This window comes from Haliotis asinina, chromosome 14, assembly GCF_037392515.1.
Source record: "Haliotis asinina isolate JCU_RB_2024 chromosome 14, JCU_Hal_asi_v2, whole genome shotgun sequence".
NCBI classification, from domain to species: Eukaryota; Metazoa; Mollusca; class Gastropoda; order Lepetellida; family Haliotidae; genus Haliotis; species Haliotis asinina.
The window spans coordinates 3,256,603-3,277,956 of record NC_090293.1 but is presented as its reverse complement, the minus strand read 5'-3'; the positions used below and the strand labels follow the sequence as shown (position 1 = coordinate 3,277,956).

Here is a 21,354-nt window from a genome sequence, read left to right as displayed (position 1 = left end):
CAGCCTCTTTGTTCTGGAAAAGGTTCAAGTCAGGGGTGAATTACTATGATGATATACAATGAAACATTGATATTAGTCATCTATATCATATTCCAACAAGTCACTAGTCCTTTTACTCAATATTCAAAATGTTCAAGACAATTTTGCACCATGTTCAGCTTTTGCTGTCTTTTCTAAAAGGATTTTGAGCTCAGAAGCACACTAGGCAGCTCACATCACTGCAAAGTTGTTGAAACTTGGTTTGTGCTACATCTGACTTATTGTACATTATTGGGTATTAGCCAAAATCCCAAGACTTTTTGTCCCCCTCCCCTTAAAGTAATTTCAAAATCTGTATTTTATTGAAAAATATTGTGCATAGTTTGAAAAAGTGTCAAATGGTAACATGTCTGTTGATTGTTCTTGTGAAGCCCAATTCTGGTTTCACTTGCTGAAATATTGTTGAAATATTGCTGGAATGTTGCTATAAGTGGCATAAAAACAGACTCACTCACTCACTCTTGTGAAGCAGTGAGTATAGCCCTATGTATGGGGATTAAGATGTTTGAAAGTAGTATCATTCATATTTTCAAAGTGATATATGATTTCAAGAGCCTGATTGGGATAGGGTCAGCTGGTTTAATGTCATGGTCGGCTAATACCAAATAATGTGAGGTAGGAAAAGTTTGTGGTCTGTATTCTGAAGTCTTTGATTCACCTACCCATGATGTACACAAACCAAAATGCTGAAACACAGTTAGAAATAGCTGGTCTATTACCAACTGTCAGTGTGACTGACGGTCATCTTGGAAGAACCTGTACTGTTATTGTCATGATCAGTAACTGAAAATCACAATCATGACTTTAATTGAAGACAGTGCAAATATGTTTTAATGCATTTATACCTGTCTTTGCCAAGTTTGTGAAGAATGACATTCAGAAATATTTATTTCAAGGTAGTCTCATGTAAACACTGTTTTTCAGAATTGTGTAATACAGGGACACATTTCTAGGATTTTTTTAAACGTGTTTACCACATTTTGTGGTCTTTCTTTGTTCATACATCCAGTATTGTTAAAGTATTTAGTGAAGTCAGTGTCACTGATAAATGTGAAGATCACAGAACAAGGATAGTTATGGTCTGTTGTCAGTTTACAAAATAAAACAACATATAGGGTATTAAATAGTTTCCAAGCTTGGCCAGATTTAGTACAGATTCAATTTCCTTCATTAGGAAAGGAGAGTATTGCTCCAGCTGTTTGTGTGAGTACTGTCAATTTTCCATCTTATAGATGTCAAGGTCAAGAGTTTTGCCAGAAATAGGGACACTAAATATTTTGGAGTTGATGGACATGTGTTTGTGGTTGAAGGTTTGTTTGCACTGGAAATGGAACATACTCCAATGTTTGTTATCTGGGTTTTTGCCTCTAAAGTCAGACAGTATTTATTGGTGACATTCAGCTGTGGTAAGACCAAGTCAGCTGTTCCGTGGTTTATGAACTACAACCAGATGTACAAACTAATCTTGGCTTTAAAAAAAACAAAGAAATATCCTGGGCAAAGAGCAAAAAACAGGTTTGTAGCCCCAGTGGATAAATTGTCTGGTTCTGTTGGAAGTTTGAAAGTACCACATTTGAGAGAATGGAGGAATGAAATTCTTCACAGATATGAAGCAAATGTTAGGTTTAGTTTATTGTGTGGCCCCTCACTATAGCACATACAATGGGTGACATGTAAGATTTGTTCATAATGAACATGTATGAATCATAAATAACTGTAAGGAATTATGAAGTGTTAGTTCACCCATGTACATTGCCAGAACAGCGCATCCTATGGCGACAGTTGTCTTCAACAGCCGGCCTCTTAGCTTATATGGACAGAAGTTCATATGCTCTGTCCATTTCTCCCTGAAGATGAATGAAAATGGTTTTATATTGCTTTTAGCAATATTCCAGCAGTATCACAGTGAGGGGAAGTCGAAATGGGCTTCACGCAATCAATCCATGTGGGGAATCAAACCCAGGTCTTTAGCATGACAAGCAAACTCTTTAACCCCAAGACAACCCCACCATCCTCTCACCAAAGGAATACACTGTTTGCTCTTCAATTCAGCATCCTATTGCTGTTGTAAAACCATTGGCTGGAGTTGTTCTGAACCATGTTTTTCTCCCATTTTTAAACTTTACCAATTGATACTGACATGCCCTTTTGGAGAAATTGGTGCATGTTTGATGGCTGGTTGAGGGCCATGCTCTTAACAGCAGTGACATTTTAGCAACTTTCAAATAAATGCACATCAGGCATCAAAAACGGTATAACCATGTGGGGAACTGAAGCTGGACCTGCCTGGCAGAGATTAACCCTTTAACCTTTAGGCTATATGACCACTACATTCATGGGTAGAACTGAGGGATGTATCAGTCATATCTTCCATGCAAGGACACCTTCTCTACCCGTGTTGTAAGAAGGTTGTGCAGTTTTTAATTTTTTGATAATGTTTTGTATTCTGACTCTGAGGCTGAGTTAGTCTGATGCATTGTATTGGCAGTGCAATGTTGTGTGTTGTAGTGAGGGACTTTTGTATATGGATTGTGCTATAGTACATGTTCTTCTCTCATGTCTACATGCAATAAACATGATCAACCCATATGCCTTGTGTCATGCTTTTGTCTTGGATGAGATATAAGGACATAAACATATTTTGGATATCTTGCCTTGGTATACACCAAGTAGGATGTTATGGAAATGAACTCTTGAGGGACATTGTGATGAAATAGTGCTCTGGATTGTAACTAGAATGCAATATGCCAAAGTATTTATGGTCTCTTGATGGAATGTTAAAAGTAGGATAAAGATGATTAAAAACTTGCCCGCTCCACAACTGTACATAAACATGCTTGTGTAGTATTTAGGAGGATGACAGTTAAAAAGAAACATTTTGATTAACCCATTGGATTAATACAAATTTAAGTCTAGTAAGTCTAGTTTACATACATTATTAGATATGTACACCTCTAACAGCTGTTGAGACTATCTATGTATTACTGGAAGTAGTTTTGAGGTAAATAGTACGTTTTCACAGGCGAGATGGGAGTGTAACCAACCCAGAAGATGAAATCTGTATATCCAAGACTAGCACTTGAGACACAGTATGCAGTTGTTGAAGATACGAAACATTACATACTTTCATGCATCATAGAACAACTTTATAATGAAATGCAGTAGAGACAGAATGTTTCTTTTGAAATAATTTTCTCCAGAAGAAGTCTTAAGGGAACCTTTCCAGTAAGTACAGTTTATGTGGGTGACATGTTCGCCCTGAAAAGTGGGTTGAACTTGTCTTAATGTGTATTTGTACCATCACAAAATGGTTGCACAATGGTTAAACTGCAAACAAACAATATTTCCATGTCACGATGAGCATGTGGCTGAATATTTTAGATGTGTATTAATGTCAAATTGTAGCCCATCTATAGACCCACACAATGCCGTTCCTAGACTATTGCAGTCGGAGTATTGAGCGAAAAAACAGGTATCTAAAGTGTGGGTCACTGCATACAGATGTACATGCCTACAACTTCCTTGTAACTGGTCAATTCTATATATTGACACTTCGTTTTGACTTCACCAATTCATGAAAACTACTAGCAGTACAGATATGTTTTCTTAAAAATATTCTTTAAGAGTGTGAAATATATTTGCGAGATCGTGAGATGACTTTTTGAAATATTAAAATCCATATGGAATAAACGTCTTTTAGAAATATTTCAGTCATATCCCTGTACAGAGACACGTTTGTTGTGTCCACTTTGAACCGCACAGATGCTGCTCCCTGTTTCTGTTTGCTTTCATGGCCAACGACACACTTCTGAAGGATCCGTCCAATCGAGTCGGGAGCGGTCAATCCAGTAAATTAGACGTTTTTGGAACCATACCAATTAACGTAAACAAAACGTTTTTAAAATAAATTTCAATCTTTTTTGATATTTTACCACATTTTGTGTACGCTTAGTATTTATCTCACTCCATGGACTTTAAGATCTCTTGGACTTCAAGACTTCTAAGCTTTAAACGTTTGCCTACAGGTCCTTTGTGATGAGTATAAAACAAATCATGGCTGACTTGCTTGATTGTGTCTCTCAACACAAGGGATAGACAAAATTGAGGATCCTCATCTTTCAATAAATATATTCATGAGTTACCAGAGAATGAATTTAAGTCTGCGGACCTAAGAATTACCACTTCAAATCTGGACTGGCACCACATTGAGATGCATCCGATTGTTGGGTTTATTCCATGAAAATACTCCCGTTCCTTTTGAATTAGGCCTCTGATATAACAAGGTAAATTATCATCCTACGTGATCTAAGTGACACCCTAAGTGATGTCACAGATTCAATGTTGTGTTTCCAACTCTTTATACTGGCATGACGTACCCAGCAAAGGGCTACAAAAACAGCTACGACTTTGAAACTGAGAACTTGCAATAACCACTTAATTTTTATAAAGGTCTTCAAATTAATCGTACACTATATCACACAAAGGTTCCCTTCGTCCAATAAAGTATTGGTTAAAAACAATTGTCATTTTTGCAAAAGAGGGCTTTCGTAAGCAAAAATTGAAGCACAACAATATGTGCCAATCATACGCCTGTCTTGAGTGTGTGCAGCCAGTACATTGTTATACAAATTCAAATGACGCCACGCTGCTCTGCAACATTGTGGATTCTATGTACACAATTAATCATCTAAAGTACTCCTGAACTACGCACGACATGTATACGTATTTTCAGTCATTGCACGAGAACATTTTCTGTTTGCATTAGCGATGAATACCAATCGAATTTTATATGAATTAACACATGTTTGGCTATTTTTCTTGAAATGAGACATTGAGAGACTCACTTTTTCTCCAACAGGTGTTATGAGAAAAAATATATTTGTTTTATGCACATATGGCAGTCTGTCTGTTTTGATGTCGAAATACATTTATACGACAGTAGACATGCAGGACTATGAAGCGTACTTCAACAGTCTATGAGAAGTCAATTTTGTTTTGTTTTGGGGTTTACTTACGATAGATAATCACCCGAATCGCATATTTAACAAGGAGTATTGGTATAAGTTTATTTATGTTGTCGTAAAATATAAGTGGCCAATAATATTTTATTGCGGTTGCTAGTGCATGTTTTTGGTGCTGCCATTCTGTTCTGCCAATTTCTTCTCGAAATAGTAGATTGAATGTGAAGACTTCTGTATTTTGACTAGATCTACTATCGGTCAAAATCGTCAAATGTCAATCGTCTGTTAAAAAATCTACATATTTCAGAATAAATAGAAGTGAATAAATTATATGTCTGAAACACTTTTTTTTTATGAAATAGTCACTCAAAATATCCACTGGTCACACTGCCCTCAAGTCATATTCAAGTCTCCCGCGAAACAATGTTTGTACATTGCAGAGGATCGTCTGCGACCGAACAGCATCACGTGGGATGCACATTAAACCAATCAAATTCAAATACATTACGTCACACGGTCACATGATGCAACTGTCACTATCCGTCGAACGAAGTCGTGTCTGGACGTAGATCGTTTGTAGGTAAGATATTGCTTTTTCAATGTTGGTAGTTAATGCTTATATTTGGGACGTGAAGATGTGCCTTTAATGTTTAAACATATGTAATTAATGTTCTCTTTTTCATCATCTATTATGACAAATCTTCGATAGTATTATGTCTTGGTTAGCGTATTTTAACACCGTGGGAACCTATGGCACGTGACCAGCAGTCAGTGCTCCCTGTTTGTAAACACAAACTGATTTTTGTGAAATGTCTGCAAACAGGCAGTGACAGTGACTAATTGTTTACCAGTGATGTAAACAGCCATTGATGAAGAAGTAACTTGCTGGACGATGATGATTTAGTGTCCTGTGGAATCTTTCGTGCAAACATTTTTCAACAGACGACCAAATTTGAATTTGCCGCGAAAGTGAACATGCCAAATTTGGGCAAGTCACACGTCGACGTTTCACATATTACGATGTGAAAGGTTTACACTATGCAGTTCTTTCATAGTGTTAAATGGATGGAAACGGAATAACGAAAAGAAACAGTCTTCATTTTCTAAAGACTTAAAGAATATTTTCAGCCGTGTAAAAAATTTCGGTTCGACAGTAATTAAGTTTAGACTACCGACTCCTCGGTCCTGTTATATGGAAATAAAATTAGGGTAGTCCCGTTCATATTCCGAACATTATAAATGCTGCTATGTTCGTACAAATGTTGTTTTCACATTTAGTCACATAAGATTACTTTTCCCAAATCGTGTGGTTTAAGAATATTAGCCTAAACGTCTAGATAAGAATAAAATCAATCTCGGAAGCTGCCATTATTAAGACCAATACTCATTATACTGTGTAGTTTCTCTCTGTAGTCGAAGGACTTTGATCCAGTTAGACAAAATATGATAAATTGAACGTACCGATTCACCCGTAATATATCACATGTTAATACCTTTTTTTACAAATATATGGAAGCATTTCGTATCCTAAAATACATGTATATAACGCTGTTTTTAGTTTTTAGAGAAATGAAGTGATAGGTTAGTTTTAAGAAGTGTATTTATTAATATATAAGACTGAAGGATGTCATGTTTAGAAAAAAAGGTAGTTTCACCGTCGTGGCGTTGTTTGGACAAGTTGTTTTGACAATGAGTGTGGCAACAAATCATGCATGGACCTTAATTATCGACAAGTCAGAAGGTAGTTAATGAACATCGCCTGCCGATACTACAATGGAAAAGATACATCACTTGTGCAGTTACAGGTCTGAATTGTTAAGGGAATATATAAGTTTTTCTGCAGTTAGATATTTTAGATAGTTATATTTCTTAATATTGTATAAAAATTCCCTCTGGCGGGGATCCTATGACTTTCACCCTTAACTTGGAAACAAGACCAACACTGAAAACGTTTGGCATTTCAGGTGCAGGGCAAACTGATTAATTACAACATGAGAATGAAAAGAGGTGCAAACTCTATGCGAGTCAGACGTCGCCAAAGTGATGCCAAATGGAGAGCTAGTGTTTCAAGTTGCTATGACACGCTAAAGTTTGTCATCCCCGACAGTTGTAACCTGCCAAGGAGAAAATTTTCAAAGGTAACTTGGAGAAATTATCGTTGCACAAATTCTGGATGCTATGATAATTAATATTATGTTGCATGTATGACCCCTCCCCCTCCTCTCTCTCTCTCTCTCTCTTAATCGGTCAACCAATCAGGAATCAGAATATTTCAATCAACCAATTTGACTGAAATGTTTCAGTCCAGATTTGACAAAATAATGCTCAAATCTCGCATGATGCATTTCTCTTCATTTCAGGCTCTAATTCTGCAAGAGACTGCAAAGCACATTAGGACATTAGAAGAAGCTGTGTCAACTCTCCTCACGCAAGAAGGTATTTTGAAATATAAATTACAAATTATTTGTACATCTGTTTTGTAAATCTAGAAGTACTAGTCAGGACAGTGAAATGAATAGATTTTTAACTGGCACCAAAAAAAGTTATAGACATGTATATCTCAATGGTTATAATTTTGACAAAAATAGGTTAAGAGGCTTTCAAGTCCATTGGTACCTTGCAGAAGTAAATGTCCTCTCAACATCTAAGCCTGTTTTCTCAGGTAGTGAACAATCCTAACTATATTACAACTATTAAAAAACCCTTTAAAGGTAAGATAATATATATTTAACAGGATTTGGGTTGTTTTCAGCGAAGTTACTCAACAAGAGTGTACTTTGGAAGACTGGTAAGCAGTGGGCTCCAGCAACCTTGGCACACATCAGAAAGGAGTTTGAGGAACAGCAGGGTCGACTATTTGAGCAGTAAGGCAGCTGTAGTGTGAAGGCAAATTTCAGTCCAACCACTTTAAGGCCAGTTTCGTGATACAGATGTTAGGAAACAACTATCTATAGGTTTCTTGGATAAACATACTGCGTCTTACGTAGAACTTGAAGGTCCATTCTCTCCTCACACCCTGAAAATCAGGCTAGGAATTTAACTGCTAGATAGAATCTAGAAAGAAATCTTTGGTTCAATTAATGAGAATCCTGAAAGTCTGCATCTAAAGAGTTTATTCTACTGAGAAGAGAAGGTAGTTCTAGAATCTGAAATTTACTGAGAAAGTGTAATCCAGAATATGTTACACTTGGCAACTTGACTTTGTGTATTCATGAACTTCAGTGTACAATGTTTGTTTGTTTGTTTTTCAAAATGCATGCATGGTGACAGTGATGGATATATATGTATACATGTACAATTGACATATATTAACTAAGAACAATTTGTGATAGGTACAGGGTATGATTTGTTTATCTAGAGGACATAAAGCTTTGTTTAAGGAAAGAACAGGATTACTTAACTTTTTAAACACAGATTGGTTTTAGGGTAGGAAATTTTAACTAATTGGGGGCAGCAATAAAGTATTATGACTTTTTTCTAAATTCACTTAAGTAATTACAGCACAAAAGTTCAAACTATTTAATAGCAGCAAATGTTTTCTGGTATAGATTCCAAGTTCATTTAATTAGAGGTAAATATACAATTTTTACCTATTTCAACTGGCAAATTGAATAAGTGGATACCGCTGGCTTTCACTAAGGTTACTAGTATACAGTACTAATAACTAATTCTGTGTGTAGTAGCTTTGCAAGAGCTATATATATCAAAAACTGGTTTGGACAAAGTGCGCTTTAAGTATTTCCATCATCATTTACTACAAGTATAAACTAATCTTGGGAATTCCAAATGTACATTAGCCTGGGTTCTTTTCAAGATTCTAACATAGAAAAATTCACTTATTTAATTTTCCTGACATATATTACAGCAATTTATACATATTTGAGATATGTTTCTTGATAAAATTCCATCTCAGAAAGTTTCTCTCTTCCAAACTCCCTGTATATCATGTAGACAGACTTGCTTGTTTTTAATGGAAGATGTTCATGCTAAAAATTCTAAATGTGCCTTCACAGTACTTCTCAAGTCATCAAAACTCCATGTCCATGATATAACTGAGATAGTCTTTTACATTGAAAATGTTACAGTTGATAATTGCTTCATTACCAACTGATCAATCATGACCCATGAAGGTGCCGGGGTAGAATAGGCCTTCAGCAACCCATGCTTGCCATAAAAGGCGACTATGCTTGTCGTAAGAGGCGAATAATGGAACAGGGTGGTCAGGCTCGCTGACTTGGTTGACTCATGTGATTGGTTCCCAATTGCTGAATTGGTCCAGATTCAATTAGTTACAGACCACCACCATATAGCTGGAATATTGCTGAGTGCGGTGTAAAACTAAACTCACTCACTCACTCACTCACTCATCAATCATTGAAAAAATTGGTTAACATCATTTTTCAAATTTCCCTTTCAGGTTGTTATTTTAGATAAGCATAACATGTAACTTGCTACTTTGAAGGCTGATATATCATGAACATAAACTTCCTTGAGTTTTAAAAAAATATTCAGTTAGTAAAGTGAGTTTTTTTCTATAAATAAAACATGTTTTCAGGTCCTGACATCATCGAAGATATTGTTTTCCATCGTCAAGTGTTGCGAAATCGGTTATGGGTAAATGTGATCAAATGCTTGGTTGTTTGGTCACTGCAACCAATCTTCAATTATTTCCATTAATCGGAACACCACTGGGACTGATAAACTATTAGATCCTGTCTTTGAGAGATATGATGTGCAAGCAAACCAACTTCAGTTTGTCAAAGTGTAATTAGGGAAAGGTTTATGTAATGAATAAATAATGAGACATTTTGGTGTTACTTGAATATCAACATTTAGCCTATCCAAATTGCTGCAGATCAACCCAAGGTCGTCGACGTTACAGTATGCTAGCAGACATAGAGGAACAAATACTCCACATGTCTGTTGATCCAAGCCATGTTACTGTTATCTCCCTAAGTGCTGGAGCTCAAGACAAGAGCAGCAAGGCAGGGAACAGCAAGAACAAGGGGAAAGAGGTGAGTGTCCTTGTGTGTGACAAAAACAAAAGCATCAGTGTGTTATACTTGGAAACACAGTTTTCAGCCTTGTCCACTGAGAAGAAAATTAATCATTCTGGTATCAGAATCAGGGGTGGATCCAGCATTTTGGAGAAGGGAGAGCGGTGCTCACTCCCCATCAGGATCCATACCTGATATTATATATCGTTTCCTTCTTATATTTCTTGTGTTCCTGCTCTCTTGATAAAATCTGGTATTTTAACAAGTTTCACCAATTTCTTCCAACATAAATTCTAATCTTTATGTTGTGCAACTGATCACATGAAACTTAGTTGTGACTTGTTGAAATTTATTGGGAATTATTTTTATGGATAGGCTCGAGTCAGGCGAAAAGCTAAAGTGTTGACGAAGGAGTCAACCAAGGTGTACGAGGAGCCACAGGCACATTCCACTCCCTGCCCGAAGAAGCAGAGGACACACTCCTTCAATATTCATGACTTTGCGACCCATGAAAATATCCCTGTCATTTGTGAAAGAGTTCCAAATGCAGACCTGCTCCAATCTATAGCTCTTCGTCCTGACTACAAGTATGACATGTCACATGATGTCCCTCTCAGTACTCCGAGTAAGCTGTGTTACCAAGGGAATGAGGAGCTGTTTAGTCCTGTGGTTGAGTGTGGTTTCAACACACCTGTCTACATGAACCCTAACCCCCACAGGGTAGACACCAAACCACAGATCACTTCGCCTCGCTTCAGCAAAGTTGCCAAACAGGTAGAGATTTTAAATTTATAGAATCAAACTTGAAAATATGATACAGCATAAGCTAAGGGGTGAGGATGGGTGGAGGTATCACCAGCAAACTTTATTACAACTGCTACAATATGTTGGTGTGCCAATTGGCTGTAAGCATTGTATCCTCCCCAGGGAGATGAACTTGATAATATAATGATGTGCTGTTGAGATTGACTTGCAATGACCAAGGGGGAAATCATACCAGCGCCTTGAGCATGTACTAGTTGCATGAATATGTGCGCTGTATAAATGTCCTATAATAGTATATACATGTGGCATGGAAAAAAAGAATGACACACTTCTATTTTTACAAGACCTGTGAAGGTCCAGAGTAGAACAGTCCTTCAGCAACCCATGGTTGCCATAAAAGGCGACTATGCTTGTCGTAAGAGGCAACTAACGGGATAGGGTGGTCAGGCTTGCTGACTTGGTTGACTCATGTCATTGGTTCCCAATTGTACAGATCAATGTTCATGGATTGTTTGGTCCAGACTTGATTATTTACAGACCGCCGCCCTGTAGCTGGAATATTGCTGAGTGTGGCATAAAACTAAAGTCACTCACTCACTATTTTTACAAGATATAACAATTACAAAATTTATTATTATTTCGGGACAGCTCCACTGTAGTATATGACCAATTTCTTCCCAGTGGTTACAGAAAAATAAGACCTGAGACTCCAAAAATTTACAAAAGCCTTCACAAAGATTTTTGTCTTAACTGTCCATAAACTTACTTTCATCTGTAAATGTGCTTTTTTCCCAGCTTGAGTTCACCAGTGAGGATGTTCAGACCCTGAGACCATCCTGTCACCATGACAAGATGAGTGAGATGTCTAGTGTGTTTGGTTTCACGCCCATCAAACTCCCTCCAGAGCCTGGAACCATGCCCTTCCGTCTCCCGCATGATCAAGTGACACAGGCAACACCCACCACTCAGGAAGCACATGGCCTCACTCCAGCACTCCAGAGGAATTCATACCCACCTCAGGTTTGGATGGAACCATACATGCATCATTCTCGATAATCTCCATTCCGGTAACTTTCCACTACACCCCAGAGGCATCCACTGTTCGGATGATTTTATTACCTCCCTTTGCTGGCTTTTTATCCTATCAGGTGTCTATGCTGGGAAGTTGAGAATTCCAATCACAGTTCATTTTTGTTTCTTGAATTATCTAACTGATTAAATGTGGATACACAAATGATGAAGCGATACCCTGATAGAGGTAGGATTTCTTGCATATATTTTTTTAAAAGTTTCTCACTTGTCAATTTGTCTGTATGATTTAACCAAAACTCTGAATTGCACTGCAAACAAACCTTCAGTCACTATCTTTGTTGACACTGGCAAGCTGAGTTGGCTTAGCAGATTGGCTACTGTGAGAATGCAGCTGTAGATGCATCCAGGGTATATTTGGAGAGTTATTGGAATGTATACCCTGGGGATTATCAAAGAATGTAAGTGCAGTTTTAACCACCATTGTCATACTTTAAACAGACTAGCACTCTCTTGAAATCATGGGACAGAGTATCACTGTTTGGCATAAGTTTGGATATTTTGGCATTTGTTGTTGTAGCATAAATGTGAGTTTGCATGCTGCTTTTTATGCAAGCTTGGTTTTTGTGTGTATTTTCAAAAATATGGTTTAGAGTAATTTTATAAATCAATCTTAGGAATTTTAAAGGGCAACTAAAATTTTGTAACTCAATATATATTAGATAATGTGTTATTTTTTGCTCTATGTTGAAGAAGCAGTATATTTATCTGATGTGGTGTCATGTGTTTGTGTTTGACCTGTTAAAAGCATAATACATTGCCTTTCTTACAGAACTTATCCTAAAATGTTTGCATAGCCAATGTTCTAATTTATCAAAGAGAGCCAAGCGGTTCTACTTATCAGATACCCAAAATGGGGTATGAGTACTAATAATTAGAAAAATTCTCCCATTGTGGTTCTAGTCTGTCATGTGTCATGTGTCATCTGTGATCTGAAATTTTAAAGAAAAATTACCTTCCTGTCTTTTCTTGTCTAGAATTCTTTCAGAACTTTGGTTTGGGGATGGCAACGAGATGACCATATATGTAATTAATTCATTTGTCTGTCTTCACCAGACTCCAAAGAGTGATGGTGACTGTCTAGAGTATGGAGATGAAGAAACCAAGAGCCTTCTGTGTTTTGAGACTTTTGAAATGGTTTCTGATGATGATGATGGTGTGCCAGACTGGGAGAGGTATGTAACGTACAATCTGTTCTAATCTGTCTCCAACAATACTCCACTGCCTGCAAGTATCTCATTAGAACTTAACTCACTCCAGGGTTGAATACGTCCGCAACAACCATTGCTAGGCATGAGAAGCAACACAAACAAATGAGTGGTCAGATTAAGTGTCCTGCTCATTATTTTTGGTGTATTTTAATTGGAGTCACTCTTAAAACAGGAACACATGGAATATAGATGAGAATGGAATGTAGATGAGTTAGGTATTTATGACAACAAAACAACCAAAATCAAATAAAAATGCCAGTGGGGGCAGAAATGTTTAACTTGCATTTGGGGGGTGGAGTGGGGGAGTACTACAGTCCTTAATTAGTTCCAATATTTAATGACTGTACGTCATGTTCATTTACTCCACAAAAGTAAAACATTTTTTAAAAAAAAGAACAAACTAGTGATCTAAATTCCCAGATTTACATTGTAAACAGGTAAATTCATATTTAATATTGCAATACAATACATTCCCTGCTAGCTTCAAATTTCTTAGGTTGTTAGTGTATGAATAATGTTATTGATCAGTGCACCCTAAACTATGGACTGTCTTTGTCTACTTGTGTTTTTGTCGGGAGGAAATTTCACAATTATGTCAGCTTTTGATAAAACAATTTCCTTAATATCTTTTCACAATTTTTGTTCACAAATTTTCAGGACATTTTTGGATGACAAATTATAATCTAAGGTTATCGTTTACCTGTGTGAATTGTAACAACCCTGGTATGAATTATGGGAACTTTCTTAACATTGATGATGTTATATTTTATTTTTCTTTAGGACACCTGATAAGGTCAAACACTGTGAACAAACAGCTCCTGTGGAAGAAGATGAGAAAAAAGATCAGTGCAAGAGAAAAATGTGAGTTCCTGTGTACAGTCTTGTAGAAAGGCCTGTATCACCACACATGTAACCTCAAGGAGGGAATACCTCATTTCATTTGGAAACTGATTCAGATTTTCAGACTCTGATAACAGTGCAAGATTTAGAATAACATGGTAAGATCTTATCTGGAAAATTATTGCAAGTTTTATTTCATTGGTTTATATATATATCTCCATTTGTGATTTGTGCTCCCTTGTAGTGAATGATAGTGACACCATATATTGATTATATTCTATATGTTGCAGCCCTTCAGGCAAAGGGACAAAGAGAGTGAGGAAATCGAGAGACAGGATTCCAAAGTGTAGGAAGAACCTAGAGAAGTAAGCATCTGGTGTCGCTTTGTGAACAGAGTTAGTTCTAGATGTTAAGACGTGAGAATCAAGTCACTGAGAGTTTGTCTTGGATGAATATGCATCTGTGTATCACTTGCCCCACTGGTTTGTGTCATATAGCATCATATATATTTTATGTAAGAAAGGAGATTTTATGGATATCAACTTCTTTATGAGAGAACACAACGTTTCGGAGTTAATGCTTACTCCTTCATCAGGTGATTGAGAAAGGGATACAGAGATTTATATGTACAGGTAAAACAATAACAAAGTAACAAGTGGAATGAGTTAACGAAAGCTAGTATAAACAAGCACTGATAGGAAGCCGATAGTTAAGATAACAATGATGGAAGCCAGTGGTAATGCATTACAGTTGATTGGATATGTTTACATAACACAGATACGGGGTAAGGACGATGTACATGATTGGGGATAAGGATGGAAGCCAATGGTGATACATACATAACACACGATAGGGGGTGAGCATGTTTACATGAGGGTTGATGATGTACAAACACAAGTAGGTAAGGATGTACTGGGGTAGATTGGCTATACATGAATTACATAGATAGAATGTACACAGGTAGATGAGATTATAATCTGGTGTCGGAGGTAGTGTATTATGATATTCATCGGTTGACATATGAGATGGATCAGATATCTCCTGTATGCACACAGAGGCAGGAGCTTTGAGGATTTTATGATTCTTCATTGTGGCTCAGTTATGTGCAGACTGAAAATGAATCACAACATTCTATTTTGAAAAAAAACATTGTTAGAAGTATCAGTTGCAGGGTAGAATTTCACCTACTTGGTGAGTCAGTGTCAAGTAAAATACTGTTGATTATATTAAGCTGTGGTAACAGTCCTATTGGATAACATTTACTGAAAATCACACATTGATCATTCTTCAGGTTTGTAACTGCAGAGTTTTGTCCAAGTCTATTTATTGTGGGGGGAGGGGACCAAGAAAACATTTAGTACCCAAAATATTTTAGACAGCAGGGACTTTATTCTCAAAATATTCGTAGCCCTATGAATTCATAACTTTGATTGAAACCAATGTGTTAGGAATGGGCTTAAGAAAGTTGTAGGGCTATGAAAGTTTTTAGAATAGCTAACAGATTTCCAAGTGCCTCTTTTGTTACCTGCTTTCATCACTTTCTAGTGATTGAAGAGTCATTTTACATGGATATGTTCACTGACTGTTTCCACTTTATAACAGACTGTATGCAAGCCCAGAGGACATTGATGAGGAGCTACCTGTGATCACTGGAGTCTTTGACAAGGATGCAACTGGTTCTGACTTTGATGGGTATGTCTTCTTACAAACCAACTAGATGTATCAGTTGTTTACTTAAGCAGCAATGCTGAACCACGGTTTTGTTATAATCACTTACATTAATAATTATTATCCCCCGCAACGCATTTTGCATGCGGTATTAAAATGCACCTTATCTGTCCGTGCACCCGTCTGTCCATGCACATTTATCTTTTCTGGAGCAGAACTCTAAAACCGTTCAATATTTCTTCACCAAACTTGACACATAGGTTGGTCTAGTGGTGTACTGGTGCCTTATGATAGTTTTGGAATTCTGAATAAAATATGTTTGGCATTCCCATGGCAACAAATTTGACTTCGACTGAAATTGGAGGTAATATGGGGGATATTGATGACTGTGTCTTCTTGTTCTAATTGCTCTGATGATTCCGGTTATTATCTCATGACAATGTACATCAAAGACTATTTGAAATCATTTTATTTATATTGATAATATTGGTTTCCGCTTTTAACAAATCCAGATAAGGTAGTCTGGGTTTTTTATTTCTATTTATTTTGTTACATTTAACTACCTGATATGATATATTGTATGTGTACTTATGAAACCTATAATGAATTAATGTGAAACAGCTTGACAAGAAAGAGACATCCAAGCATTACGGTGACAGTTCATTATTGAATCTCTCACTGCAGGTATTTTCTGTTCTATCGGCAAGTGGCTGAGGTGCTGCAGCAGCACATGAGTCGGACTGAAATTGCCTCGCCATCAGTTGCTGTCACAGTCTCCCAGATGTGGAACGATATGTCCAGCGATGACAAGGAAACCCTTGCTACTCTGGCTGCTTTGGAAGGGAGTCAGGATTCTAATTCCAGCTCAGGTCTCAGTGATGATTTACAAGAGCTTGATGTCAAACCACTGGACTCTTCACATTTCATTGATGGTACTATTCTTAAATGCAATTACTTACTACCTTTTGCCTCATGTAGCTGGAACACATAGCCAAACGTTCTTGAAACAACACACAATGCAAACACTACCTTTAATACTCAGCTTGAATTCCGAAAAGCAGTATTGCTTTCTCATCGAGTTTTAGTTAACATTAACACTCAGGAGATTAACTATTTCTCTCTTGGTCAAAGGAAGTTTGAATGTTTGATGCGGGTTGTACCTTTGTGGTAGTTTCATTTCTTATCAAAATTAAAAGCGTACGGTTAAGTACACTCAAAACTATCTAGTTGTACTACTACCCCTGATACATTCCTAACCCTCAATAATGAATATATTTTATGAAAACCTTCAGGGCCCTTACTCTCAAAATGTTTGGAGCCCAAAGAATTCTTAACATTGATCATAGCAAGCATGTTAAGAATGGGATTAAGAAATTTGTAGGACTACAAACATTTTGAGAATAGCAAACCAGATGTGTTAACAGATGTAATTCTTAAATGGCCAGTCTTAAATCATATACACATAAAAATAGACAAAGAGGTTATTAGAGATGCGGAATTTGACGTTGCAGCTTCAAAGATTGGAATTTTCAAGAGGAATCTCCAACATGTGCCAAATGTCCCAACTGTGACCGAAGCTGCAGAAAGAGTTCTGGGATCAGTCCCTGATATTCAGGACCTTCAGAAAGTACCCAAGAGTTACCTACCCTCCGTGAATGATCGCGTTGGCTCATTAGACAACACAAGTGATGAGATGGCCATCATGAATCTGGCATATGAAGATCAGGGAGCAGTTCCACAGCTTGGATTAGAACAGTCTGAGGTAAGCATGGCTATTTCCGCCCATGTCTGTACAGTTTGTGTTCAAGGTGTCATCAACAACGTCTTTATTGTTTTTCGAAACATTTTTTATTTATGTCTTTGCCCTACATTTGCTGATGGTAAAGTGCAGCAGAAATCTCCATGCAAACATAAAAGTTCTTATCCCTAAAACTTTCATGACCTTAACTGACTGTTTAAGTCACTGACCAACCCACCACCATGAATCAAGTATGTCATTCTGACTGCTTGGGTTAGGCGTTCATGTATGTACTTGTCCCTTGTAGGCTGATGGAGAGTTTAAGACAAGCATTGGCACAAGCAACTATTCATGCTGTGAGAGTTCACAGATAGTGCCGGACATCACCAACATCATAAAGAGGGACGTTCTCCTCAGCTCCAGTCAGTCACCCACAGCTGTAACAGCTTATACCCAGAGATGAAGCTTACTCAAATAATCTTGTAGTTGTAATGCGAATCAGCTTTCATATACAGGGATGAGAAATTTCCGCGGATTCGCAGAAATCCGCGTTTTTTTACATCCCCAGGGTCATTTTTCTGAAACGTCTAAATATATATACAGTGTTAATATTGATTTTAGAAGCCATATTTAGTGTGTAAAATGCCAAAATCCCCAGACCCCCGACTAGTTTTCAGCTGTAAATGAAAATTTCCATTCTCATCCCTGCATATAATGATGTTACAATCGTGTAAAGTAAATTGGTTTATTAGCTATTAGCCTCTCTTTTTGTGAGAGAGTTTTGGTGCCAGGACAAGCCCCTGTGTTTATCAGTTTGCAGACAAGGAAGTGGTCATGGCATTGTAGTTGTCTGAAGTACATGTTTTAGAATGGAAAGAGAGTGGCAGAGAGTGTAGAAGGCTGTACTGGTCTTACAAAAGTAATAGCATTTCCGTTTTAATAGACCTGAAATAGTAATAAAGACTATTTATAATAAGACTAAAAACTGGAAAATAGTATTTTTTACCGTCTGTCACTGACAGGAAAATTGGGTTTTGAAAATCAGGTTTGTGTTGCAATCACAATTACAATAATTTGTTATTCTGTTTTGATCTCATGGATGTTATATTATGAAAAAATGGCATAATGTGCTGGGTGTTTTTCATGTTATATTGCAGCAACCTGTTTGCAGTTGTTTCCAAATAAGCTTACATTGTAAACTTGAAGAACCCTTCTTGCACAATAAAAGGTATCACACTTTCAAGCACCGTGAAAAATTAAGAGATGTTGATGGAAATGTAGTGCTCGTAATCTGCAATAAATATTATGGTTGTTTTGAGAGATTGATAATGATTCATAGCAGGAGACATGATCATGAATAATGGTACACAGTGAGACCCCCAATACACGACGGACCCCAAATATCTGGAAACCTCACCTTCCAGTCAATATTTTTTTTTTCTTTTTTTTCTTTTTTTTTTAAATCAAGCCAATCTCTTCAGTTATAAAAGTGACTGTTTGTAATGGATATGCGGTTTCCACTCCCTGATGATAAATTTTACAAACCAACCATCTATATCATCACAAAATTAACTCACTTTTTCACATGAAGCTTTGATTTACGGCTGATCAAGTGAACCGCAAATCCAGATTACTGACTGATCAGCAGGATACTGGTGGTGATTAGTAGACCTATCTCACACTGAGTGATTTGTAATTGGCAAATCAAAATGACCTTACTGTTTTAGAAATGATTTGAAACCAGAAGTGTATACTCGCTACTACTGCTTCAGCACTTAAGTCTAGATGAAAAACATCCAGATATCTGGGTATTCAGTTATCTGGACAATTTATGTAAAAATGAATATGTCTGGATATCCAGGGTCTTATTGTATTAATTTAATAATTTTACTTGTGAACCTGTATGTTTGGTGACAGAAATAAAACAAAAACTTTCCAGATTTTACAATTATTCCACTTTTCAGTGATTTCATAAACAAACATGCTCTGTAGTTGACAATGCAAGTTGAAATAATTTGAACTCTTTATACTGCCAGTTTCCACTAAATATGTGTAATAACCCACACCATCTGTAATTAGCATTAATTTAATTGAAATTTGGGTTAGTATATGGATTAGAATCAGTTGATCACTAAACATCTGACTAGAGACCAATCCTGGCCCTTTAATCTTATTATTTTTTGGGTAGTCAGATTAGTGAATGAGACATTGAGTTGTGCTGACACTGGTGTCAAACTGTTATTGTTGATCCTTGTTACAATAGTTACGATGCTGGGCAAATGTATCCTCTGATAATGATATAGTAGGTTTGAGTGGGTTAGGGGGGATTGTCTTGGATACATTTGGTCAGTGTTATTGTTCCTATTTATTGATGTGAAGAGAGGGAACTGCTTCACAGAATGTTTGTTGACACACCTGTGGGATGCTTTTGATGTTTGCAGGATCATCAGTAAGGAAGCAGGTTTTGTTTGAGAGCTAAGATTGTCCTTGAGAAGACAGAAGCAGTAGTTGTTTTAATGCTAAGGTTGTTCTTAGGGAGAATGATGTTGATGTTTAAGTGCTAAGATCCTCTTTGTGGACACTGAAACAGGTGTTCCGTCATGATCCACCTTGAGAGACCTGAAGCAGATGTTATGATGAGGTCCTCTAGATGGAGACTGATGAGAGTGTGGTTTACTACAGTCCTTTGTGAGACCTGAACCTGTTATAATCAGACCCTCTAGATGGAGACTGATGTGAGTGTTATGCTAAGATCTTCCTTGGGGAGACTGTAGCAAATGTTGTTATGCTAAGGTCCTCTAGACTGAGACTGATGCAGGTATTATAGTGAGAACCCTCCTCTGGAAGATTGAAAGTGGGTGTTATGCTTGCAGTACATTGCTTGTTGGATTATCTCATTAAAAACATCTACCTTTCTTTCATAATTTATTGCTAATGGAACTGACTTTCCTTTGTATCAGCATTACAGTTAAGTTGCTGAAAGACGGGGATGAAAATTTTCTGCAGATCAGCGGATTTGTAATCATTGCTCTGGGGTCAATATTGTGAATCGTCAGAGGTATTCCTTGTATACCACTTCTCATCCCTGAAAGAAAGGAAAGTGACAGATCTGACCATTCTTGACCTTTCTGGTTGTTTCAGTATTATGGAAAACTAGATTGATATAAAGTTATTTCATATGTACACATCTGAACCTAGGGATCCCTATAATCAGTTTCTTACTTTAGTGTAATTTAGTGTAAATTATGTATGACACAGAACGTTTTTGCTTTTTTTGGTCTATTTAAAAGTTTGATTAATTCTCATTTGTAAATGAAATTTTGATGAACACAATTTCTTCTACAAATCTCTTAATTTTTTGTTTAAAATTCTGCATAGTGTAGTAGAAGTAGAAGATAATTGATCGCGATGTTTATACATATTCATGAGAGTATGTTCATTGTCCTATTTTAGTGTCTTTGATTTACAACTGGTCAGATGCTATCAAACAAATTTGTTGGTATGATATATCATTTGATTTTAGTAGAATGCAAGTTCCATATCTATTTGAAATGGCTTTGATTTTGGTCTTTTTTAAATTTGATATATGATATATGAATGTTAAAATTATCAGTATTGACATGTTGAAAGTTAAATTCACATTGAAATGGTTTAATAAAGGTTTGAAATGAGATTCTGTGTTGTAAATGACAATGTCTGCCATGTGTCACTGACTCACGTGAAATCAGAGACACTCGCTGATGAACGAAAAGAAATCGAAATTCGAAATCATATTCAAGGACTGAAATGTGAAAAACATGTTTCCTGGACTGTGACAAATATGCATGGACTTCAACCAACTATGCTCATATTCACCCCTTGACACTTCAGCGTAAACATGTGCAGCTTGCACTATGGTTAAGAGCCAGTTGTCCTTGGTGAGTAAGTGAATTTGGTTTTATGCTGCTTTTAGCAATATTACTGCTGACATTTTCAGCCAATTTGGTTCTGTGATGTGCATAAAGATCATCACTGAAGAATTATAACATGGTTATAACATGGTTTAT

General features: G+C 36.8%; 1 protein-coding gene across 1 annotated transcript; it reads left to right on the top strand.

Moving 5' to 3' along the window:
* Positions 1-6,991: 6,991 nt before the first annotated feature.
* LOC137262007 (uncharacterized) lies at positions 6,992-17,771 on the top strand. Its single transcript, XM_067799807.1, has 13 exons — positions 6,992-7,138; positions 7,361-7,436; positions 7,753-7,864; positions 9,856-10,021; positions 10,373-10,771; positions 11,558-11,782; positions 12,908-13,026; positions 13,843-13,923; positions 14,193-14,267; positions 15,505-15,594; positions 16,255-16,502; positions 17,082-17,332; positions 17,616-17,771. The coding sequence occupies exons 1-13, from the start codon at positions 6,992-6,994 to the stop codon at positions 17,769-17,771; spliced, it is 2,145 nt and encodes a 714-aa protein (XP_067655908.1).
* Positions 17,772-21,354: the final 3,583 nt, after the last annotated feature.

Bases quoted from the DNA above. Each gene is read 5' to 3' on its own strand.
- LOC137262007 (XM_067799807.1), top strand. From the start codon at position 6,992: ATGAGAATGAAAAGAGGTGCAAACTCTATGCGAGTCAGACGTCGCCAA. The intron at 7,437-7,752 runs GTATTTTGAAAT...GGTTGTTTTCAG, and splicing joins AACTCTCCTCACGCAAGAAG to CGAAGTTACTCAACAAGAGT. The intron at 13,027-13,842 runs GTATGTAACGTA...ATTTTTCTTTAG, and splicing joins GGTGTGCCAGACTGGGAGAG to GACACCTGATAAGGTCAAAC.